The sequence below is a fragment of the Raphanus sativus genome, chromosome 2, assembly GCF_000801105.2.
Source record: "Raphanus sativus cultivar WK10039 chromosome 2, ASM80110v3, whole genome shotgun sequence".
NCBI classification, from domain to species: Eukaryota; Viridiplantae; Streptophyta; class Magnoliopsida; order Brassicales; family Brassicaceae; genus Raphanus; species Raphanus sativus.
Window position 1 is genome coordinate 10,842,168 of NC_079512.1, and position 26,637 is coordinate 10,868,804.

General features: G+C 30.9%; 2 protein-coding genes across 2 annotated transcripts; both read left to right on the forward strand.

Annotated features, from left to right (window-relative positions):
• LOC108840235 (subtilisin-like protease SBT3.7) lies at window positions 1–3,198 on the forward strand. The gene is made up of 8 exons (XM_018613071.2): window positions 1–98; window positions 181–336; window positions 481–1,154; window positions 1,513–1,601; window positions 1,694–1,942; window positions 2,031–2,145; window positions 2,231–2,423; window positions 2,509–3,198. The coding sequence occupies exons 1-8, from the start codon at window positions 23–25 to the stop codon at window positions 3,078–3,080; spliced, it is 2,124 nt and encodes a 707-aa protein (XP_018468573.2). The 5' UTR covers window positions 1–22; the 3' UTR covers window positions 3,081–3,198.
• Window positions 3,199–13,355: 10,157 nt separating this feature from the next.
• Window positions 13,356–16,869, forward strand: LOC108840063 (subtilisin-like protease SBT3.10). The gene is made up of 10 exons (XM_018612882.2): window positions 13,356–13,463; window positions 13,550–13,641; window positions 13,757–13,854; window positions 13,937–14,092; window positions 14,167–14,834; window positions 14,921–14,982; window positions 15,089–15,334; window positions 15,420–15,534; window positions 15,605–15,797; window positions 16,147–16,869. Exons 1-10 carry the CDS (start codon window positions 13,371–13,373, stop codon window positions 16,716–16,718), a joined length of 2,295 nt encoding a protein of 764 aa, XP_018468384.2. The 5' UTR covers window positions 13,356–13,370; the 3' UTR covers window positions 16,719–16,869.
• Window positions 16,870–26,637: the final 9,768 nt, after the last annotated feature.

Sequence of the window (26,637 nt, forward strand, 5' to 3'; positions counted from 1 at the left end):
TAAAGAAGATGCTCATGACTCAATGGTTCATAGTTTCCGACATGGCTTCTCAGGTTTTGCAGCCAAGCTTACCAAATCTCAAGCCAAGGATATATCAGGTTGACATATCTAAAAGACATCGTTTGATTATCTCAAAGCGAATCTGATTTTGTTTTCGTTGCTTTTTCTCTTTCGCAACAGCCTTACCTGAAGTTATTCATGTCATACCGGATAGTTTCTACAAGCTGGCAACAACTAGGACATGGGACTACTTAGGTGTTTCTGCCACTGATCCAAAGAATCTTCTTAATGATGCTAATATGGGTGATCAGATTATCGTCGGCATTATCGACACTGGTATATATGAGTGTTTACATGAAAATTTATTTCACACTTTGCTTAGTACAATGTGTAGATCAATCTTAAGTTTCTTGTTTCTGTTGATTCCTATGTGGCTCTGTTTTGGCTTCTTTATGACTAAACTTTTTTCTCTGGTTGCAGGAGTTTGGCCAGAATCTGAAGTATTTAACGACAATGGGATTGGATCGGTGCCGAGTCACTGGAAAGGAAGCTGTCAATCAGGAGAGATGTTCAACTCCTCCCACTGCAATAAAAAGCTTATAGGAGCAAAGTATTTCCTCGATGCTTTTGTTGTGGAGAACGGAAACTTCAACTCCACAGAATCACTTGACTTCATTTCCCCTAGAGACCTTAATGGTCATGGCACGCATGTTGCTACCATCGCGGCAGGTTCGTACGTGCCCAATACAAGCTACAAGGGGCTAGCTGGAGGGACTGTAAGAGGTGGGGCACCCCGTGCTCGTATAGCAGTTTACAAAACTTGTTGGTATCTAGATGATCGAGGCACATATTTATGTTCGTCCGCAGACATCTTGAAAGCAATGGACGAGGCAATCCATGATGGTGTTGATATTATGTCTCTTTCTCTAGGCTATGAACCTCTGTTTCCAGAAACAGATGTTCGCGATGGGATAGCTACTGGGGCATTCCATGCAGTCTTAAAGGGTATTGCAGTTGTTTGTGCGGGTGCTAATGCAGGCCCAGCGGCTCAGACAGTTACAAACTTGGCTCCTTGGATTATCACAGTGGCTGCTACCACTCTAGACCGATCCTTTCCCACACATTTGACACTTGGGAACAACAGAGTGATACTGGTAACAACCAAATATATTGATTCTCCTCAAATACTCCTTCGGTTCGGTTTCATACTAAACATAGTTCTAGTTTTTTTGTTTGATTATAACTGTAGTTTTATATTTTCAAAGCAAATAGTAAATATTTTTCCTGTTTTTACTTTTAACTCATTAATTAAATTTTCCAAAAAAAAGTCATTAATTAAATAAAATAAAATAATGTATTAAATGAAGGTAAAATAGACAATTTAATCATTTTTTATTCCTGTACAAAAAAACCTTAAATAACATTAATAATATAATATGAAACGGAGGGGTATATATGTTTTCAAAATATTTACTTAGCAGTTTGATGCCTGTTCCACCAATTTTCTCTCAGGGTCAAGCAATGTACACAGGTCCAGAACTTGGCTTCACTAGCTTGGTTTACCCAGAGGATCCAGGAAACAGTAATGAAACCTTTAGTGGGTAATTTTCAAATCTCCCTATTAGTAATTACGTAAAATTCCACCAAATCTTGCAATATGAAGAAGATTAATGCTCTGAATCTTCCAATGCAGTACCTGTGAGCGTCTTCTTATCAATTCTGATCTTACAATGGCGGGGAAAGTCGTGTTGTGTTTCACAACATCACCTTACGGTACTGCCGTATCGAGGGCTGCACGCTATGTGAAGCGAGCCGGTGGTCTTGGCGTAATCATCGCAGGACAGCCAGGCAACATTATCCGACCATGTGTAGATGATTTCCCTTGTGTTTCTGTTGACTACGAGCTCGGGACCAACATACTTCTTTACATACGTTCCAGTGGGTATGAAAATATGAACTAAGAGATAAGATCTTTAACTACCACTAGAATGAGAAATAAAAAAAATAAGCAACGTTTTGTTGTTTTGCAGATTGCCTCTTGTGAAGATACAACCATCTAGAACACTCATCGGACAACCAGTTGGTACTAAGGTGGCAACTTTCTCATCTAGAGGACCTAATCCAATTTCACCCGCAATCCTTAAAGTATATGAGAATCCTTGCATGTTATTTTTAAATTTCAGACACATCATGGTTTTTATCTCATATGTTATCAATCATATGAATGCAGCCAGATATAGCAGCACCAGGAGTGAGCATATTAGCGGCTACAACCACCAACACCACACTAAACGACCGAGGATACATTTTTCTGTCGGGAACATCAATGTCAACTCCTACCATTTCAGGAGTTATTGCGCTTCTCAAAACTCTGCACCCTGATTGGTCCCCTGCTGCCTTTAGATCAGCCATGGTCACTACAGGTTCTTATCTTCTTCACCTAGTCAATATAGTTAGCGCAGCAAGAACATATACTGATCTCAAGAATCATATTTAATTACACCGCAGCTTGGAGAACAGATCCACTGGGAGAGCAGATTTTTGCAGAAGGGTCGCCTCGGAAGCTTGCTGATCCGTTTGACTACGGTGGAGGCGTTGTGAATCCAGAGAAAGCAGCAAAACCAGGTCTCATATACGACTTGGGCCTCGAAGACTATGTTCTATATATGTGCTCTGCTGGTTACAACGAGTCAGCAATCTCTCAGCTTGTCGGTAAATCAACATCCTGCTCGAATCCCAGACCATCTGTTCTTGATTTCAATCTGCCTTCAATCACAATACCAAACCTCAAAGAAGAAGTTAGTCTAACCAGAATCCTAACTAATGTTGGACCACTAGACTCGGTCTATAAAGTAGCGGTTAAACCACCGATGGGAGTTCATGTGACCGTGACGCCTGAGACTCTAGTGTTCAACTCAACGACCAAACGGGTCTCTTTCAAAGTCAACGTGTCAACCGCACACAAAATCAACACAGGCTACTATTTTGGAAGCTTGACTTGGAGCGACTCTGTGCATAATGTGACCATTCCTTTATCTGTGAGAACGCAAATTCTGCCCTTCTACTACGACGAGAACTAGAAAAGAAAGAAAACTAACCATTCATGACCTTTTATAGCTTTGTCGTTAGATTGTGTTTATGAAAGCGTTTAACTACTTGACTAAGTGACATTGGATAATAAATATATTAAATAAAAATTGACAGATATTATTAAGAATATTGAAAATATTTGTGGAGAGAAAAATATAGATATGTTGATAAGTTGAATCAATGACTAAAATTTAAAGAATATTCCTATATTAATACTTCTTTTGATAAAATACCTGACATATCATTCATGCAGAATGAGAAATTGGCTGAAAATATGAAATATTTTGTCTTTGCTATATAAATATATACTAGATTTTGACCCGCACTTTCAAAGCGCGGGTTTATGTTTGGTGAAAATTTTATATAATCACATTTATATAATCCATCTTGTATATGTATTTATATAATCCGTCTCATATATGTATTTTATATCCAGATTTATGTTCGGTAAAATTATATTATACATGTATTTTTAGGTTTTTAATTTTGAATTAGATATTTTAAATATAAATCAATATAACAGTTTTATAGTTTTGATCGGTGTTTTGAAATTCGATTGAGACCTGCGGTTGAACGGATTACCGGTTGATCAAAGATAAATTCAGTTCGGGTTTGAAAAAAAAAACAAAATTTAAAAATCCAATAATACTACTAAAATCGAAATCCAGTTACCGGTTGAACCAATAAACAATTTTTATTTTTTATAAATAATTTTTGTTAGATAGTTGGGATTATATTTAGGAAAAGCGGTTTAAAACCAAACCATTAAATAGTTTGAGAAAAAACGATGCAGTTTCAAACATGTCCGGTTGGAAAAATATTAAAATGATACAGTATCAAACACGGAATAATCACATACCAAAATTGAATTAGGAAACCGGTGGTTAATGACAAACCAAAAACAATTAAAAAAGAAACCAATGCAAAATGTCCAAAATGTCATTAATGAATACAAAAGAAAGCCTCTTTAATAGGGGTAAATAGAGTAAAAATCCAAATGTGCTTGTACTTTAATAGTATAGACTAGATCTTCATCCGTGCGACCGCACGGGTATTAATTTTCAGTTTTAATTTTTATTTATTTATACTAAATAGTATATTTATAATATTTGATCGTTTTATATTGACTAAGCTAGGGATAAGTATTTAGGTATCCACTCGAATTCAGTTAAAATTTATTCGGGTTTGAGATTTTCGAGTTTAAAGATTCTAACTCTATTCGGGTATTTATAAACTTTGGTTCCGGTTTGATTTAGATCTTTACGGGTTTGATAACCCGTTTAAATTATTTTTAAATTTTTTAAATTTATATATGTTTAAATATCCTTAAATCTAAAAAAATAACATGTAAATTTGAGTAATTTAAGCTAAAGTACCTAAATTAAAAATTAAAATAAATATAACTTGAATATTTAGATGAAGAATAAATATATATATATATATATATATATATATATATTTTAAGTATTTTTGGTGTTTTGATTATTGTTTATCTACTTTAGATGTTTACTTTTGACTATTTTTTATATTTTAAATCAACTTAAAATAGTTGGATATTAACTCGAAAAATAGCTAACATATTGAAGTATATAAATATGATTTAAATACATTCGGATATCCATAATATTTCGTTCGAATAAGGTTTAGTTATGGTTTTCTAGATACCAAAATGGTAAATCCGTTTGGATATTATCTAGTTTCGGTTCAAATTTGGTAATACTTTTTCGTTCAGATTTATTCAATGAAGAGTTGATATTATAATTTTCATGAATTGTTTGTCCAATAAAATGTATTTTTTTTTAATTTGACATTGTTTTAATTGAGAAGTTAATGAAATGTATTTAATTCAAATTTAGTTTTAGAAAACACATTAATGTAAGTGGAAAAGACAAAGCATTAAAATATGAAATATAATTTAATTGTGTATTTAATTCAAATTTAATTTTGGAAAACACATTAATTAAAGTGGAAAAAACAGCATTAAAATAGGAAACATTATTTAATGTCAGTGGCATGGAAATGTAAATAACACTGAAAACTAAGAGGTATTTTATATGTGTACTTCTCTTTTAATAATATAGATATATATATGCAACAAAAACTGTGTTGCATCATTTGTTAGATTTAACTAGAAGTCATGAGTTCACGTTTTTATTTTGCATTGATTTTTAGTTAAATTATCCATAAATTTTGTTTCTGTAAAAATTATCATTCACAACGTCTGATCTAAATTGATAAAATATTTAGGGTAAGTGTACAAACGTCGGCTTAGTCCAATAATAAAGGAATACTTTACAATATTAAAAATGATTATTTACAATGTTTAACCACTTTTTTCACAAAAGAAAAGTGTACAACTATACTGAAAGCTTGCTTCTTAAGTTCCAAACCATGGTGTTAAAAAATTTGTCTTCGATTAAAATAGGATAAGTAATATTTACCTGTCCAATACTGAAGGTTTTTATTTCTCTTTCTTTTCTTTCGAAACTCGTAAACTCCAGGTGTAGTATTCCAATTTGTGATATATAGTAAAATGTTTGATATAATTGATTTGAGTAGAGTGAATATAATGTCGTAATATTACCACTAGATATGAATCAGTGCGTTGCAACAGATTTTATTTGATATATTAATTTAACAAAAACATAAAATAATAAATTATTTTGTTATAGTTTTATGATTTTTCTGCATATATTTGTGAGATTTATTTTATGACTAAAACTCATTTTTACTTTTCACACGTAAGTTCAAGTTAATGTTTGTATTTTATAATCATGATGCATAGATGAATTGTTATCAACTTTTTTACTTAAGACTAGAAAAAAGCACTATACTTAAAAGTTTAAATTGAAACCAACCAGAAATAAGAATCAGAAAAAAATGAAAGTTAATTAACGTCAATCACGCCAATGACAACATTATATACTTTCTTATATACTATTTTAATATTTTATTAGATAAGCTTTAAAAAAATTTCTTTTTGTGAGGATTTAAAAAAAAGGAAACTAGGTCTGGCCATTTTACCGGGACCCGAAACCCAAACCGGAACCAACCAAAAAAACCCGAACCGGTATATAAATATAGATTTCTATTCAAACTCGTAGAATCTATGGTTCTACCTTACTTACCTACATCACACACAACTTAAAAAAGCAAATAGATTTTTTGTAATTTCGGTTGAAATAATGAAAAAGAAGTTTATTCTTCTTTTCATTTCAATATTTTTTAAGAATAAAATATTGGATTTTTAAACAGAAAGAAAACGATGGTGTACAAAGCCAATAGAAGATTGATTTCGTAATGACTGGACTCTGGGACGGAAGGATTCGAACCTCCGAATAGCGGGACCAAAACCCGTTGCCTTACCGCTTGGCTACGCCCCATTTTTATTTTTATTCAAGACTACTAAAAGAGTAATATTGCTGTTGGTTGTTCGATAATTCGATGGGTACCTGAAATACCTGACACTTTTAGTATATATTAGGTATATATGGGTGTTTTAATATATTTTTGATATTATGGGTGTTTTTTTAGTTCTGAATTTGAGTTTCCGGATACAACTTTGATTATGGATAAAATTTTAGATTTTCAAATAAATAATTCAGATAATCTGATAAAGATTTTGGGTATTTTTCATGTTTTGGGATCAGATTTTGGGTAAAATTTTGGATATTTTGGATATTTAGAAAATTCAAGTATTTTTGTGTTTTTGAGTATATTTTTGGGCAGGACCAGAACCAAAACCCAACCTAAAACCGTATCAAATCTGAATTTATAAATTTTAATTATCCTATTGGGTCCAACTATCTAAGATCCGTACCGATCTGGACCCGACAAAACCCGAACTGACTCCGAACCAAGAATTTCAAATTCTCCTATCAGGTCTTAAACTCTAAGACCCAAATGACCCGAACCCGATCCGAACCCGACCCGAGGACATGAACTCCCAGGCCTAAGGAAAACATTATATTTTATAAATATTCTTTTTATTTACAATTAAGAAAATAAAATTGAGTATTAAATACTATTTTACATTTTAATTTAGAATTTTAGAAAAGAAAAAATACTGTTATATAATCTTTTACAATTGTCTTCTCTTTAAAATTTCAGAAAAAATAAATTGCTATAAAATAATTATTTCTAGTTACTAATAAATAATTTTAAAATGACTATTTCTAAAATTTGTATCAATACTATTTTTACACTTGTTTTGTTAATTAAATAATTTTAGTATCATGTTCATTATCAAATTCTCTCTTAAAAATATTATAAAAAAAACTGTTTACAATTCTCTTTTGGTTAGTGTTAAAAAATATGATACAAAACTCTTTTGCTCAGGAATTGTTTTTTTGAAAGATAAACAACTATTAAAGATTTTTTAAAAGGAAATTAATATTACATAATCTTTTACAATTATACTTTGTCTAGGATATAAGAAAATGAAATTACTATCATATAATCATTTCCAGATAATATTAACTATTTCTAAAAGTTGGCATTTTCAAAAAAACTTTTTTCAATATCACAAATCTTCTTATAATTTTTCTTGTTAATTAAATAATTTTTAGTATAATGTTTATCAATAAATTTTTGAGTAAAAATTAATATAAATAAGATTTTACAACTCTCTTTGGTCAGGATTTTAGATTAAGAAAAAAAAATCTTATTTGGTTGAAAAAGGAAAAAAATATGTCCCAAATGGCGGTTTTTTTTGACACATTCACAATCTATTTTTTTAATTGAGACATATAACAATCATATCCGGTGAAAATTTATTCTTTCTTATAATATTTTTTAACACAAATTATTGATTAATAAGTGAAGCTAGTTAATTATAATAAAAATAAGATTACTTTTAGTTTTATTTAGATTTAAAAAAGCGAAAATTATATGGATATTTTTATACTCAGGTAATATTTCTTATGTAAATACTATTGTGTTTTGTAAAAATAATATGTAGAAGCTTAAACCTAAATATATATGTGAAATATTTGTAAATATTTTTGGTTATAATTTTTTAGCATAAAATTATCTACTGAAAATGGAAAGTTAGTTACTTATAAGAAAATAATAAGATATACTTTTACAATTTTCTTTAGTTTAGGCTTTTTTAAAAAGGGGATATTATTTATTTTATAGTTAGTTTTTCTTCATGATTTTTATTAATATCTTTTGTACTATAGGATTTTATAATTCGTTTTTGTTTAATTATTTTTTTCTTAAAAGTTAATATTTATCTTATTATATAAATCTTGGTTCATCAAATTGTAATGAGAATTTTGCTTTTCTAAATCTTTTTAAAATCCTAAACAAAATGACATTTTTATTCTTTACACATGTCACAATCTTTAAAAGTTATTAACACATGTCACAATCATGTTAATTATTAAATTTTAAGAATCAAGATTTATATAATAAGATACTTCTTTTGATAAAATACCTGACATATCATTCATGCAGAATGTTGAGAAATTGGCTGAAAATATGATATATTTTTTTCTATATATATATATGCAACAAAATTTGAGTTGCATCATTTGTTAGATTTAACTAGAAGTCATGAGTTCACTTTTTTATTTTGCATTAAATTTTAGTTAAATTATCCATTAATTTTGTTTCTGAAAAAATTATCATCTACGACGTCTGATCTAAATTGATAAAATATTTAGGGTAAGTGTACAGACAAAGGATTATTTACGATGTTTAAGTTTTCGACAAAAATGTGTAACCAATTTTTTCACAAAAGAAAAGTGTACAACTATACGGAAAGCTTGCTTCTTAAGTTCTAAACCATGGTGTTAAAAAGATTGTCTTGGATCAAAATAGGGTAAATAATTTTTACCTGTCATTACTGTAGGTTTCTATTTCTCTTTATTTTCTTTTGAAACTCGTAAACTCAGGTGTAATATTCCAATTTGTGATATATAGTAAAAAGTTTAATATAATTGGTTTGACTAGTTATGTTATCAAAGCACAATTGCATTTTCAGCCACAAATTCATAAAAAAACTTTAGAGTTAAGTGTGGTTGAGTTAAAATAGTGTAAGAATGTGTGACCTGTGAGAAAGTAATTCATGATATCAAATGAATGAATCCAAAATATAGGAAAAAATCATGTGATGATTACATGGTTTAAAATAGAATTTCGAGTCTCTAGAAACTTTAATACACTGTCTGTCGCACATAAAGAAACCCACATAACAAGTAAACAGACATGGAATACCTATTAGTCGTGAGCGATTGAGACATTATATGAGATATCTATTTTTTTTTAGAAACTTTGGCATGTAAAACATTTAAAATTTTGAAAATTAAATATTAATATAATATGTGAAGTGGTCAACAACGGTTAATAGATGCAAAGCAATGTAGAAAATCAAGATAATCTCCTATACTATTCACTGAAAGTTTCATATATTGAGGGTATATTTGCTATGTAACCAAATTTGGAAGTAAAACTAAGTAGATGACACTGATTTTGACAGAATGAATAATCTAACATTTACACTCAGAATGAGCCAGTTATACTTTTTTCACTTGCAATTACTCGATAACCATATGCTCTATCTGAATGATGTATCACAAATAATATATAGACAAAAGTTAAAACTATTCTATAGGAAAGAAGGAAGAGATATTCACGTTATACGTGTATTGATCGTATATGTATGCACCGAGTGTTCTATTTCATATCGTTGAAGTAGTATATGAAACCACACCCATAATCTTTAAATACTAAACACTATCTCAAACTCTAATTGCTAAATACTAAACCCTAAATCATAATTATTAAATGCTAAACTCAAATAAACTATAATCAAGTGACTGAATGAAGCCATGTCAACATACTGCATAGAATAGTAAACATTTAAGTAGTATGGTATACTTGAGTGTATGTTGAAGATATACATATTATGTAATTTATAATCCATATGCACAAAAATTATATGGTGGTGGTACATATTTATTCAATATATGCACAGTAAAATAAGTGTATAAAAATATAAGACTTTTTAAATTAAAAACTAACATATAGCAATTCCAAGAATGCACTAGCAAATGATTTGAAAGTTTCGAAGTATTTTATTCTATATCACCGAAATAGTATCCCAATTTCAAATCCTACATAATAAACCTTATCCTAATCCAACAATATTCTCACTCTCTAAATACTAAATCTTAAACACTAAACAATAAACTCTAAACCCAAATATAAATTTTAAATTTAAATATAAACCAGAAATCCAAATAAAATCATAAACCGAAATAGAACAGCATAAAATAAATAGAATAATACATATTGATGAAATTATGAAATTAACATTATATAATTTTAGAACATGTATTGGTGATAGAAAATATTTTAGCAAAAAAAAAAAAAAAAACATGTATTGGTGAAGCAAGCAACAGGAAATGGAGACGATAGGGATGCGGTGGTACAAATTTGGGAAGAGGACTATTCATATTCTCCGAAGTTACCAAGATAAAGTACATATGAGAGGGTATATGACTTTCGAAAGGCCACAAATCACTTATCGCTGTTATTATTATTAATTAATTTATTTTTCCTTGCAGAGTTTTCAAGTTGTGTGTGAGAAAAATATGACAATCCCAGTAGAGAAACATTTAAAAAATTATAACATGTAGTTTTTACTAATTAAAATGTGTCATGCTGAGTTGTAACGTAACTGATGAAATGCTAATTTTGCTTATATGACGACTTGGAAATCAATTGAGAATTTTGTTAGTCTAAAATTAAATTGTTAGGAAATGTTATATTATATAGTATGTCCATTACAAACCATTCATTTATCAAATTGAAATTTATCATCTATTATTTTCTTAAAAACCTACGGAAATACCTAATGTGATTAAAATATATATATAGAAATTAATGAATTTAAATAATAAAGATTTGTTAACAATCTGTATACTTTCTATCATTTTTGTTGATTATTTACTATTAAAATAAATTACACAATTATATTATTCATATAATAAAAATTTAGATTTTTATGTTATATTTTGAATTTTTCAAAACGAGTATAAATTACTAAAACTATTTAAAGTCTCACATAAACTTTTGTGATCAACGTTTATTTTTTTCTATAATAATATACAATTATTATAAAAACATATGAATAAATAATTTTATTTTAATAGGTGCTTATGTTAATATATATATATATATATAATCAAACTATACGAGAAAACATACTTATATTTTGATATTTGCATTGAACATATTGAAAAGTTAATATTTTAATTTTGAAATCTTCATTGTTTTTTTTAAATGATTATAAGCTATTAAAACTACTAAATATCACACATTAAAAAACAATTCGATGGTGTAAAATTTTGTCACACAAATAAGCAAATAATCATAAAATTATATAAGTTGAAACCTCATTTAATAAATATCCATATTAAAAGTATACTATATATATGTTAATATCATTTAAATTTAATTATACATCATATACATAGATAAGATTGATTGTTTTGATATATCTATCCTAAAATGATTGTGAACAAACAAGAGTGATCGATAAGTGATTGCTAAATCATGATATAAAACCTAGCTGACATAGTTTCATTGTAACCAAATAGTAGGCATGAGATTCTTCGACCTAAATGGTAAGTTCTTATCAGGAATATAAACTTTATTTTTTCGTAAAATATTTCTTAAACAATTTTTATATAAATTCACTCTTCGCAAAGCACATGTTTTTATCCTAGTATTATGTATAAGAGATGCATTAGATAGGTGATATACGCTTTTGATTAGACATTGAATTATAATTTGTATGAAGACTAAATATGATTTCCCTTAAAAATATATATATATTTACTGTAAAATTGTCCTTTCTTTCTTTATTGGAGACATAATATCAAACAAAACTAATACAAGTTAAGCTACAAAAATCAGAGGCATTGATGTTCTAGATAAAGAATAACCTACGAGAAGAGTTCAGCTGATGCAAGAAAAAAACAGAGGTCAACTTTGTACATAAGAAACTGTCAAAATTTTCATATTTTGCTTTCTGTCTATCTTTGAGTAGTTTATTTCAACCTTTTTTTTTGTTCAACTAGTTTATTTCAACTTGAACTGGAATTTACTTAACAAGATAGAATATTCTATGAAGATTATGTTTTATTATTTTCTGATTGGACTCCTTCAACAATATACTTATATGATATATCTGAATTCGACAAGTTCTCGTCTCGATGGATATCTATTCGTAGTTGCTTATATTTGAAATAGGTATAATGTGTAATAAATGAGTTAAGAAAGTCTATGTTACATGGAAACGGAAGCGGATACGTGGAAACGGAAGCGTATGAAAACGTGGAAGCGGGATTTTTGAAAAAATTAAGAAGCGGATACGTATTGTAAGCGTGTATATATATATAAAAGATAATTTTATAAAAAGAACTAAAAATTATATGATTAAAATTTTAAATAAAATATTTATTCGTTTATAATAATTTTGAAATGATTGCATGCCAAAACTGTGAAAATACACATAAATTAAGTTTAAAATAAATTATTGTATTAATTATTTTTTTACACTTTATAAATAATTTTAACAATATATTTGAATATTTGAATATATGATATATCTTTTAATAAAATTTTCAGTGCATAAAGATAATTTCTAGTATTAGTTTAATATTTGTATATTTCTATTTTCTCTATTTCATTACTATTATAATTTTGATTTTATATAAATTAAAACTATGATTTTATATTTTTATTGATTTATGACATTGTATGTTTTTTCTTTTAAGAAACGGAAGCGTGATTCTAAAATGGAATCGTAAGCTTTTAACATGTTTTTTAAGAGAATATTTTAAAAGTATTTTGGAATCGAGATTCCGTAAGCTTCTACTAGGTTCGGGAAGCGGACGTCCGATGAAACTTCCTTGCAACCTAGAAGAAAGTACTATATTGTTCTTAATCTGAGCAGTTCTGATCTCTGTATAGAGAACTACTCATAGTGGCTTAATATTTAATGTCATATGGTTGTGGTTACTTGGTCAAAAACAAACTACTCTACTTTTCTGAATCTGATCAAGTCTAATCTCAGCAGCGACCTAATCAGGGTTGTTTAATACTTAAAAATTCAAGGTCTGAATAATGTTTGAAAACTCGAAAACTGGGACCAACTAACGAAAACAGAGAAATCTAACGGAGCATGACATCTTATATAAAAGTCTTTGCTTCAGCAACAATCCCCAACATAGAATTATCACATATCTCCTTTCTCGAGAGAAAAGATGGGCCAAACCACAATTCTTGTAGCGATAATTCTGACTCTTGTTATGAATGCTCAGAGCACTTTCGTTGTAGGAGATGCTGCTGAGAGAAAGGTATTTGACATTAATGGAAATAACTTTTATTAGGAAACGTGAACATATCTGACATGAAGTGCTGTTGTTTCTTTCTGATCAAATAGGTGTACGTAGTTTACTTGGGAGAGAAGGAACATGATGATCCTGCGTCTGTCACCGAATCTCACCATCAGATGTTATGGTCACTTCTTGGAAGGTAAGATTTAGTACATCTACATAGAATTTTTTGAAGACATAGGTACATAATATTGATATATATATTTATTTATAGAATTATCGCATAATTTACTTACTTGATTGTTATGTTTCAGCAAAGAGTCTGTCCACGATTCAATAGTGTATAGTTATCGACACGGCTTCTCAGGATTTGCTGCGAAGCTAACAGAATCCCAAGCCCAACAACTTTCAGGTAACTCTTCTTAGGTTTCTTGACTTCAAGTAATCCAAGTACTTATTTGTCTGAACAAATCAAACTGTATTTTTGAGAACAGAACTGCCTGAGGTTGTTCATGTCATACCAAATACATTGTACGAACTGACAACAACTAGGACTTGGGATTACTTGGGTCTGTCTCCGGGTACTTCAAAGAGTCTCTTACATAAGGCCGACATGGGGCGGAAGATCATTGTTGGAGTCATCGATACAGGTTTGTGTCTATGGAGAAATGTGTTTTAATTCTCTCAAAATATATGTTTATTTATAAAATAGCATCAAATACAGGAGTATGGCCGGAGTCTGAAATGTATAATGACAAAGGCTACGGACCTATACCGAGTCGTTGGAAAGGAAGCTGTGAATCTGGAGAACTCTTCAACGGTTCGATTCATTGCAACAGAAAGCTGATAGGAGCAAAATACTTTGTTGATGGCCTTGTTGCCGAAATCGGAGACATTGACAGAACACAGAACCCTGAGTACGCATCCCCAAGAGACTTTAACGGTCATGGCACGCACGTCTCCTCAACCATCGGCGGTTCTTTTCTGCCTGATGTAAGCTACCTAGGCCTTGGAAGAGGAACCGAGAGAGGCGGTGCGCCCGGTGTACGTTTAGCTATTTACAAGGCTTGCTGGCTTCAGTCAGGGTCTTGTTCAGGAGCTGATGTCTTAAAAGCAATAGACGAAGCTATACATGATGGTGTTGATGTTTTGTCACTCTCTTTAGGATCCAAGGTTCCTTTGTATTCAGAGACTGATGTGAGGGAACTGACTTCTGTGGGAGCATTCCATGCGGTTGCAAAAGGAATTCCTGTTGTTGCTGCAGCTGGTAATGACGGTCCCTCGGCTCAGACTATTGCGAACGTAGCTCCTTGGATCTTGACGGTTGCTGCAACAACTCTAGACCGTTCCTTCCCCACAGCCATTACACTTGGAAACAATATAACAATACTGGTATAATACCTATATAGCTATTAAAAATTAAATTTTGTTAAGTTCTAACTCCCTTGTTCTGATGATTTTGTGTTTGTTTAATTCAGGGTCAAGCAATCTTTGTCGGTCCAGAACTCGGCTTTTCCGAACTAGTTTACCCACAGTCAGGGTAACATTGAATTACTTACTGCATGTTGTGATCATTGATTGTTTAAAAATTATGCCCACGAGTTTTGCGTCTTAGGACATGATGATTGATGCCTGTCAACATGCAGTGATTGCCAGAAGCTCTCTACGAATCCCAACAACACAATGGAAGGAAAAGTTGTGTTATGTTTCACAAGAGAAACAAGTGTCACCCCTGCGGTGGATGCTATAGTAGCAGTAAGAAACGCTGGAGGTCTTGGGGTAATTATTGCAAGAAATCCTACACACTTGCTTATTCCATCTCGTAACTTTCCAAGTGTTGCGGTAGACTTCGAGCTTGGAACCGACATTCTGTTCTACATACGCTCCACAAGGTATCATTCATCTTCAAGTTGACCAAAACTTTCATGCATCCAAATATGAATTACCATTAATATTTTATTATTTTTCTCTCGCCAGATCTCCCATTGTAAAGATAGGGGCTTCGAGAACCCTGGTTGCACGACCTGTGGCTACAAAGGTAGCAACTTTCTCATCAAGAGGACCCAATTCAATATCGCCAGCGATTCTTAAGGTATAATATCAGCTCTTTTCTTACTTGTCCAGTCTCCTAAGAGTACCTGACTTTGTATGTTTTGATGCAGCCGGATATAGCAGCACCTGGTGTGAACATACTTGCAGCTACTTCCCTTAATGATTCTTTCAGTGTCAATGGATTCTCTATGAAGTCTGGGACATCAATGGCTACTCCTATAGTTTCAGGAATTGTAGTGCTCCTCAAATCATTACATCCTCACTGGTCTCCTTCTGCTATCAAGTCAGCTATTGTCACCACAGGTTCTTACTTCTTACATTTATTACTTCTTCAGTTCCATAATATTTGATGTTTTGCTTTATTGCAAGAAAATTAAGAAAATTATATTTCTCTAAAAAATGTATTTAAATATATAATTTTAAAATCAGTTAACTAATTATTAAAAAACAGTAAAATCCAATTGATTGAATAGTTTCCAATGAAGTTAAAATTAATCTTAAAATCTCAAAACTTCATGTAAATTGAAACAAAATAATCCTTCTAAAACATCATATATATACTGAAAGAGAGAGAGAGTATAATTTTTACTTTGACGAGTAACATTTTCAAAAAGTTATTGATACTGAGAAACATATTTCTTTTGCTTTGCAGCTTGGAAAACTGATCCATCAGGTGAGCCAATCTTCGCAGATGGGTCAAGCCGCAAGCTAGCTGATCCGTTTGATTACGGAGGAGGCCTCGTGAACCCAGAGAAAGCTGCAAAACCAGGTCTCGTATACGACATGGCCACACATGACTACGTCTTGTACTTGTGCGCTGCTGATTACAGTGACATGTCCATATCCCGTGTCCTCGGAAAAGCAACCGTCTGTCCTAATCCCAAGCCTTCGGTTCTTGATCTCAACTTGCCTTCCATCACAATCCCAAACCTTAGAGATGAAGTCACTCTCACAAGAACAGTCACTAATGTTGGACCTCTCAATTCAGTTTACAAAGTCATGATTGATCCTCCAATGGGAGTTAATGTGACTGTTAGACCAATGACACTTGTGTTTAATTCTACTGTTACAAAGTTATCTTTCACGGTTCGAGTCACGACCACACACAGAGTAAACACGGGCTACTTCTTTGGAACATTGACTTGGAGTGATACTGTGCACAATGTAGCCATCCCAGTATCTGTGAGAACCCAGATCCTGCAACGATACTATGACGAGAACTGATGAAAGCCCATTCGTGAAAAGAATAAACTGATTGATAGTAGTATTTGCAGTTTTACATTTTTTTTTCTGTCACAGATTATGTAATTTATGTTGTTAATAAATCCTTAAATGGAACTATATTTTGATTGTATTTTGTTGAAAAAACTATTAACCCGTTTTCGATCAAAAAAAAAAAACTATTAACCCGTTTTAAAATAGTTGTCTAAATATTACAAAGTTGTTTACAAAATATGATCTTTATGGTTTTTGTTTTAAATTAAAAACCAATGTTTATGTTAGACGATAATGTCAATACGTAAATATTTTGAACATATAATTTTAATTTTAGTTATAATTTAATTTGAGATGTTAAATATATTGAAATATCTTTTAAAACATAATATTAATTTAAAGTTCAAATTTTATTTAATACCAGAATATCTGTAGTTATATATTAGATATAAGCACTATAATTTAAGAATATATCAGATAGAAATTGTTCTATCTATCTATCTATATTATTATTTACGAAGTGATTTTTCACAACGAAACTCTCAAGTTAAAAGTTAGAGTGGTTAATATCGATTATACCTTTAATGAATAAATTATATAAATTAGTCAAAAATAAAAACGAACTTAAAATCTATATGATCAGATAAGTGATTAAAATTATTAATAATAATAAGAATATCCAAAATCTAAATATATATTTTAAAATATAATAATAAATCTTATATATATTGTGTTGTTATCCGAAAAGTATACTTTAATAAGAAAGTTAAAATTTCAAAAACAGAAAACACATAATTAAAAATTAATCAAGTAAAAAAATATTTTGTATATTTAAAAAGAGAATACTGAGTGATTTTGAATATTTATTTATTAACAATGAATATAATGTACAAACAAATTTCAGAAAGATATAATACTTAAAAATTTCAAATGAAAACATTAATAAGAAACAATTTGAGTTAATACATCTTAGTCGGAGGAGAAATTATTAAACTAATTGAGAATTCATTTGGAAATCAAGAAATAAGATAATTATTTCGGAGAAATGATTAATATTTGTTTGTAATCTTGCATATATTAAATATTTTTTTTCAATTGTTTAGAAGGGACTTATTGAAATTCGAGTTGATTACATTATTAGACACTTTCTCATCTTTCATTACACAAAAAAACTTATTTTCTGAAATGTACTTTTCATGTTCCTGAGGCTTATTTGAGTCGGTTTTGCCCCTGGGGTGTTTGTTTTACGTAGTCTCTCCTTGGTGTAACTAAAAATAGTGATCGCTTAGTTAAAGTAGTTTAGTTGTTTGTGTTAAACTTTTTCTGTATTTTAATATTATTCATTCACCCTCATTATTTTTATTTGTTTGTATTTCAAATTTTAAAATACATCAACAAATATGGTTTCTCTAAAAAAATGGTAACTTTTTATTTCTTTGTTTTAAGTTTTAACATCTATTTTGATATATTTTTAAAATTAAATAAAAGTTAAGTGGTAGAAAACGTGAATGAAAAAGTTACGATACGAATTGTGGATGTTAGAATCGTGGATAGAAAGTTGTGGATAAAATGAGTTTTATAATCAAAAAATGATTTAATTATGTTTTACAAAGTTGATAAATAATTAAACACTTGTATCCACATCCATAAGTACCACAACCTCTACTTGGGTGATTTGCTCCTACTTTTTGTTTTAAACTTTAAACAATTAATCAATAAACCAAAATATTTTGGTTGAAAAAGCAATGAAAGTAGCGATAAGAATATGCTGTTGGAGGGCATATATGACAATCAACACCACTAAAGTGTGTGGCAAGTGAATTGTGTTCTTTCTTGTAATTAGAAACACAAAAAGTGCCTCTAGGGGTAAATTTTTCATTTTATTAATGGAAGGATGAGTTCAGCTTTCTGTCTACAAATTGCTACAAATTCAAATTATTCTCATACTGTTAAATTCAATGTTAGATGAAGGAAGAAATATATATAGAAGCATTTTGTGTCCTAGAAACCTAACACTGATGGACTTATGGATTTAGACCCAATGAAAATGAGTTAAACAAGTATATGTAGCCCAACACCCACATGATACTTATCTCAAAACATGTACAAGTCTATGCAGCCCAACAACCTGCATGATACTTATCTCAAAACATGTTTTCTAGTAGGGGTGGGCGTTCGGATACCCGTTCAGGTTCGGATCGGGCATTTCAGATTTTTGGGTATTTCGGTATAGGGATATAGAACTCGTTCGGGTATTTCTATACTTCGGGTTGGGTTTGGTTATTTTTAGTTTGAGTTCGATTATTTCGGATTGGGTTCGGATATTTAGATTTTAAAAGACAAAAAATCATTTTTTAAGTTTTTTGTATTTAAAAATATAGATTTCACTTAACTGTTTTTTAAAATATTTTTTATAGATTGAATGATTAATAGATTTGAAGATAACATTTCAAAAATAAATATATTAGTTTGGCTGTTTTTTTTAAACTTTAGATGTAACTTTTGTTAATACATGAAACAAAAAGTTTAACATGCATTTTAAATGAATATAAAATTATATTTTCCATAATTATATATATACTATATGATCTTAAAGTATGTGTAACATCAATATAAATATTTAAATAAAATGAGAGATGTAAACTAGAAATATAAGGGTAAATATACATATATTCGTTTATCTTCGGATATCCATTCGGGTTCGGTTATTACCCGTTCGAGTTTGGATATCCAATTTCTCATAACTTAATACCCGTTCGGATATTTTACTGCTTCTGTTCGGATTTCGGTTCGGGTTTTTCGGGTCGGGTTCGAGTGCGGCTTCGGATATCAGGAAAAGTGCCCACCCCTATTCCCTAGAGCATCATTCAAAGCTCGCAAGATTTCTCTACATAATCAATGAGGGAAAATGGCTTATTTCGAACCAAACAATTTTGATCGTGCCAAATACTATCTGAACAAATGATCAGTGCTGAATACGACTTCAATTCATTTATAATTTAAAAATACTACGTAGACTTTTTATAACATGCTAAAATCTCTATTTACAGTAACATAAGTTAGTCAACCATTAATAAATAAAACGACGTCGTTTTGGTTTAATTTTTTTAAAAAACTCATACCAAGATTTGAACATGTGCATTGATATCTTTTAGAAGGATCACTCTAACCACTGGACTAAATTAAATATTTGATATATAATTACAAAATTGAAATTATATATACTGCTATATTTCTTCATCTTCTACAACTAAAAATTTGGTGATAATTGTTTCTGATTTTTATAAATACATTAAACATGTGTTTTTAATTATCATATATTTAATATACTCATGTTATACTAAAATATAAATGATAAATATTTTAAATTATACAAAATTAAATAAACTTAAAATTTTGAAACTATATATAAAATTTTCTTATATATTATATTAATTTTTTAAAATTAAAATTTCCATTCAAATTTAAAATAAAAATAAAAATAATTTATATAAGAAAACTTTATAAATGGTTTCAAAATTATATTTAATTTTGTATAATTTAAAATATTTTATTATTTATGTTTTAGTATAATATAAGTATATTAAAGATAAGATAATTAAAAACATGTTAATGTATTTATAAAAATCAGAAACAATTATCACCAAAGTTTTAATTGGAGAAAATGAAGAAGTATAGTAGTTTAAATAGTTTCAAATTTGTAATTATATATCAAACATTTACTTTAGTCTAGTGATTAGAGTGACCCTTCAAAAATATATCAATGCACCGGTTCGAATCCCAATATGAACTTTTTTTTAAAGATTGAACCAAAATGACATAGTTTTATATTTTAACGGTTGACTAACTTCTATTACAGTCAATATAGATTTTGGCACGTTTTAAAATGTTTAGATAGTATTTTTAGTTATAAACTAGATTTTGACCCGCTCGACCGAGTGGATGTCAATTTTCATTTTTATCTTTGTTTGTACTAAATGTTATACATGATTTACAATGAGTATAATGTTTAATTTTAATTTCTTCTTGGTTAACTTTCTAAATACTATTGTTATACTAAAAATTATAAAAATACTGAATATATGGATTTAAACTTGGTTAGAAATATTTCAAAAAAGTAGATTTTTTGAAAATTTTAATTAGCTAGAAAAGTAATCTAAATTTGTAATAAATATTCATTTGTATAAGTGATAATATATATTTTTCAAACTTACCTGAATAATTTTTAATATGATATTTCTAAACACAAAAATTTATAGTTTATATTGAATAATTTTATTTTGTCTTGTAAACCATCAATGATATTATTCATACTTTTTAGGATATGCCTTGTATATCCGCACAAATATATTTTAATTTTTTATAGATCAAAATTTTATGATAATATATAATAAAATTATTGTATTTATTATTTATATGAATAATTGTAAGATAAATGATTATTGTAGATCCTAAAATCTACACTATGTATCCCCTAGACATTATTTGCGAAGTGATTTGCCACATGTCTTCTCTACAATCGTTTTCACAAAAAAATTGTAACGTGGCTATTAAGATTGATGACATGTCATATCGTTAAATATGACATGGACAATTACATTTAATGCTGATATATATTTTTGGAAATCTTTTTAGAATATGGTAATAACTCATATATTACATTTAATATTGATTTATATTTTTGGTAAACTTTGTAGAATATGGTAATAACTCATAAATCATCACTAAAATAAATATATTCAAATATGACATTTTGAATTTCGAAATATTATATAATTTTACTTTTATAATTATAAAATTTTTATTATCTAAAATTTTCTAAATTTTCTGAATTTAAAAAAAAAAAATCGTAACATCATTAGTTTCTTTTAGATATCTACAAATTATATACATATTATTTAGTTTTAATTTTTTATAACTATACAATTTTATATGATTTTTAGTAATTTTGTACAAGTTGATTTAATACATTTAACCAAATGAAATAAATAATTTTTTATCTAAGATTTTAACTTTATATATATACATATATATTCTTAAATATAATTTAAAAAAAAATTCTATTAATTTTATGCTTAATCAATGATATTTATATTAATTATTGGTCAAAATAATAAAATATAATATTAATAAATTACAGTTTAAAATATAAAATTTAACTTTTAAAAATTCATCACTACACATGCTGCAGGAAAACACATATATTAATAATTATGACATGACTACTAAAATTGATGACATGTCTTATATATTACTATGACATGGAAAATTATATTTAATATTATATTATATTTTTGGTAAATTTTTAAAATATGGTAATAACTCATATATTACATTTATTGTCGATTTATATTTTGATTTTTTTAAAAAATATTGTAATAATTCATAAATCATCATTAAAACAAATATATTCAATTATGGCATTTCAAATTTCGAAATATCATTTAAATTAAAAATATTTCAAAAATATATACATATTTTTGGAAATTATAAAAATTAAATCATAAAATCAAATTAAATCGTAAAATCATTAGTTTGTTATATTTATCTACAAATTTTATAAATATTGTTTAATTTTAATTTTTGACAATTGTGCAATTTTACATATTTATTTAATATATTTAATTAAAATATATAGATAGAAAAATCTACCTAAGATTATAATTTTAAATATATACATGCACATTCTTAAATATAATTCAAAATAAACAAAATTGTTTTTATCTTAATTTTAATGTTCCGTTAAATCAAATTTATATGAAAATATTGATAAGAAAAAAGAAAATTTATAATATTAATAAAAAAATTAATATAATTTATATTTATCTATTAAAAAATATTTTAAAATTCTTTTACTGCACATGGTGCAGGAAAACACCTAGTTTGATTGTGTTTGAGATGTAAACTGGGGAAAAAAAAGAATATGGACAACGATATCCTCAGAACACAACGATGTAGTCTGGTATGAGTTGACAAAAATAAACTATATTCGAGAGGTCGAATATCATAGAGATATAGGGAGAAGGAAGATCGTGACTGAACTCGGGATCGAGCTGCCAACGTACCCGTCATGGGATGAAGTCTAAACGTAGTTCGGTTGTCGTCTCTTTAGAGACGTCGGTTTCGTCGGCCTTAAGAGAGACGTTGGGCTTCTCGGTTGCGACCTCGAATGAGAGGTCGGGTTTGTCGGTCTTTGTCTTGGGCTAGACTTTGTTTATGAACAAGAATATGGAGTTAGAGACCTCGGATTGGCTGATCACTATCTCGTAAGATCAGATTTCTTGTGAACAGCCATTGTTCTTGATTGACACGGAAACATGTGTGATCGTGAAGGGTAAAGTCCCTCCGGATCGGTGTTGTTGCTCGGGACGAGTTAAACATGACGGAATAACTCTTCTTCCTCTGACTTAACACATCGTTAAATCATTATAATGATTATAGTCCTTTTGGAACCTTGTGCTCTTCTTCCTATTGAAGGATGGAGACGTTGTTTTCCCTTCTAGCTCGAGCTTAGCGAGCTCTCGTTAACATCACTTTACCAAGCGGTGACTTTGACTTTTTGTGACTAAAAGAATATTTAATGGTTTCCTTTCTGGTTTTGTTTGTGTGAGAGATCTCCCTTTTACAAGAGTAATGATTTGTCTTTTATAGAAGCCATTAGTCTCCGCCAAATCCGTAAGTTGGTTGCACGAGCTTCCTTAAATTCAGTCTTTGACCTCTTCTTATGCACATGTGAGTCCGAGATACGGTGAGGTCGATAACTAACTTTTGACTTCGTCTTTGACGTTTAGTTATAACATGAGACTCGATGACGAATTACGGTCCGACAATTACATATATTACATATAATTGTAGCGGGAATGATTTGTACCAAATCATGGTCCAACAATTATTTTATGTGACTTTTTTTTTCTTTTTTTTCACTGAATTATACTTGCATTCAAACCATAAGAGTTATAATTTACAACCATGATCACAGGGGGAACAAACACAACCCCAATACCAAGATCCTAACCTAAGGATCGACAACAATCAAGGTCAACAAATAACCAAGAGAAACTCAAAAAATTACATGGTTCTGCTCTCTGAGATGAATAAACCTCGGAGCCAAAAGGGTTGACCTGCAGCAACATAAGATTGTCGTCGATCCTCATTGGTAACACTTCTAGCAATCAAGTAAGCACCTCTGTTGCAGCCTCTATCCACTCTGTTAACTTTCCAGGAGGGAACCTGTTGTATTAACACAGAGAGAGATGAAGATATAAATCTGAAGGATGGCCAAGCAATAGGTCTCTGAATCATTCCCACTATATCCGCTTCTTGTCCCTCAAAAGCCACTCTAGGGATCTTTAAGCTAACCATACTCTCAATAGCCCAAAGCCAAGAGACAATTTTTGCTTCCATTCCATCCATAATTCCGGAAGTTGATTTACGGCTGTGAAGCAAAACAGAGCCTTCACCATTTCTTAGGACCCACGCTGACCCAACTTCCCCTGTGTTTTTGTTCCAAGAATGCCCTATATTGCATTTCAACCAAGGAGAAATCGGTTTTTGCCATCGGTTTGTATTTTCTGCAAGTGACCGTCCCGTCAGCAGGGGCTCTTCATTCTCAATGGCCTGCGCCGTTATCCATTCCTTAGCCTCTTTCTTGCTTGTTTCCACTAGTTTCATCACATCCATAACATATCCTTCAAAGTTAAGCTTATTTCGGTTCGTCCATAACAACCACAACAACCAAGGCAGAGATTGAGAAATCTCTTTAGGCACTTCCTTTTTACTTTGCATCTCCAGAACATAGAAGATATTCTGGTAAACTGAGGTTGAAGAGAACCCATTAACCGGGTGTGGCGAACCTGAAAGCGCCCAAGCGTGGCGCGCAAAAGCGCAGCAAACAGGACATGGTTTATGGATTCTCCTTCTAGACCACAAACCTGACATCGTGAGTCCACCTTGATTCCTCTCTGGAGCAAGTTATCAACCACAGGGAGACCATCCGAGAGAGCTTTCCACAAGAAAACTTTAATTTTACTTGATGTTTTCAACTTCCAGATGCTCTCTTTTAACAAGTTAAGAGATGGTAGCCTTCCAGCTTCTTGATAGGAGTCTTTCCTATAGATTTGGCATCCCAACCAGTAGCCCGATCTGACAGAGTACTTCCCATTTTGTTATGAACCCAACACCAAAAGTCTTCATCCTCTACCACCGGCTTCATCTTGATGATACGTTCGACATCTTCCGGATAGAAGAGATCGTTGATCTTATCTATATCCCACCATTTAGCTCTCTGATCCAGAATGTCTGATACTTTAAGCTCAAGGTCAACGAATGTGTTTTTCATCAGAGGAGCTCTCCTCTGGCCATCATAGAGCCATCGTTTTGTCCAAACCTTAATGGATTCACCATTACCAACCATGTTCCTTATCCCCTTTACCAAAAGCTCCCTTCCAAAAAGAATACTTCTCCAAACAAACGATGGTGAAGGGCCCAGAGTAGCGTCAAGGAAAGCACAGTGAGGGTAATATCTGCTTTTGATAATCTTGGCAATAAGGGAATCAGGGAACTGCAGCAGTCTCCACGCTTGCTTGGCTAGAAGGGTCTGATTAAATATTTTGATATCTTTGAAACCTACACCTCCAAGATGTTTTGGAAGGCACATTTTATCCCAGCTAACCCAGTGGATTTTCTTTTTCTCCTGGTCCGAGTTCCACCAGAAATTGGACAGCGCAGAGACAATATTATCAGCTGTGGACTTCGGAAGCTGATAAACAGACATGGCGTATACAGACATAGACATCGCCACCGACTTGATAATCACCTCCTTACCTCCTTGTGACATTAGCCTTGCTTGGTAGCCAGAGAGTTTATCTTTAAGAGACTCTTGCAGGAAGCTAAGACACTTTATTTTAGACCCCGAGAAGGCCTCCGGCAGGCCTAAATACTTTTCATCCCCTCCTATTCTGGTAATACCCAGAATATTCTGTACCTCCTCTCTGGACTCCAGCTCCATTTTCGCCCCAAAGATTACGGATGATTTCTCCAAGCTAATGGCTTGGGCCGTAGCTGCTTCATAGATACCAAGGATTTCCATCACCACCGCAACACTGGATGCCTCAGCTTTCAGAAGGAAGAGTGTATCGTCACCAAACAACAAATGATGAATGATCGGTCCTTCGGGGAAGAACTGAATTCCTGATAATAGACCTTGAGCCGCTGCTTTGTTCACCAGAAAAGTCAAACCCTCCGAGCACAGCACAAATAAAAAGGGAGAAAGAGGGTCCCCCTGACTAGGAATGGCAATTGGGCTCTCCTATCCTGTTCCGTCCCGAACCGCTGCGGGTTCAGCTTCTGGCGGTATACGGCGGGACTGTCCCTCGCGGGATGTGGTCCTCAAACTAGCTGCCCAATCCCGTACCGCAGAATATACAGGCCTTTGCGGGCCGTCCCGCGGAACATCGAATATTACATTGCTTGTTTCTACATGCACAAAACAAACATAGATAAGAATTGAGTTTCAGTTTGCACATGATCGAGCATACTCTTACAAGATCAATACATTAAACTTATACAAAACAAATGCTTTTATTATCATTTATGATGACTTGAAGAAGCTCCACCGGTGTAGATCAGAGGCGTTTAGAGACTAGAAGCATCATCGACCCTGAAACCACCATCAACGGAGCTCCATAATGTCTAATCTCTCTCTCTCTCTCTCTCTCTCTCTCTCTCTCTCTCTCTCTCTCTCTCTCTCTTCTCTCTCCTCTCTCTCTCTCTCTCTCTCTCTCTCTCTCTCTCTCTCTCTTCTCTCTCCTCTCTCTCTCTCTCTCTCTCTCTCTCTCTCTCTCTCTCTCTCCTCTCTCTCTCTCTCTCTCTCTCTCTCTCTCTCTCTCTCTCTCTCTCTCTCTCTCTCAGGTGAAAGCAGAAATGGAAA

Coding starts and splice junctions, on each gene's coding strand:
- LOC108840235 (XM_018613071.2), top strand. CDS start 23: ATGGTTCATAGTTTCCGACATGGCTTCTCAGGTTTTGCAGCCAAGCTT. Junction 99..180: donor TCAAGCCAAGGATATATCAG/GTTGACATATCT, acceptor CTTTCGCAACAG/CCTTACCTGAAGTTATTCAT. Junction 2,424..2,508: donor ATCAGCCATGGTCACTACAG/GTTCTTATCTTC, acceptor ATTACACCGCAG/CTTGGAGAACAGATCCACTG.
- LOC108840063 (XM_018612882.2), top strand. CDS start 13,371: ATGGGCCAAACCACAATTCTTGTAGCGATAATTCTGACTCTTGTTATG. Junction 14,093..14,166: donor TGTTGGAGTCATCGATACAG/GTTTGTGTCTAT, acceptor CATCAAATACAG/GAGTATGGCCGGAGTCTGAA. Junction 15,335..15,419: donor TTCTACATACGCTCCACAAG/GTATCATTCATC, acceptor TTCTCTCGCCAG/ATCTCCCATTGTAAAGATAG.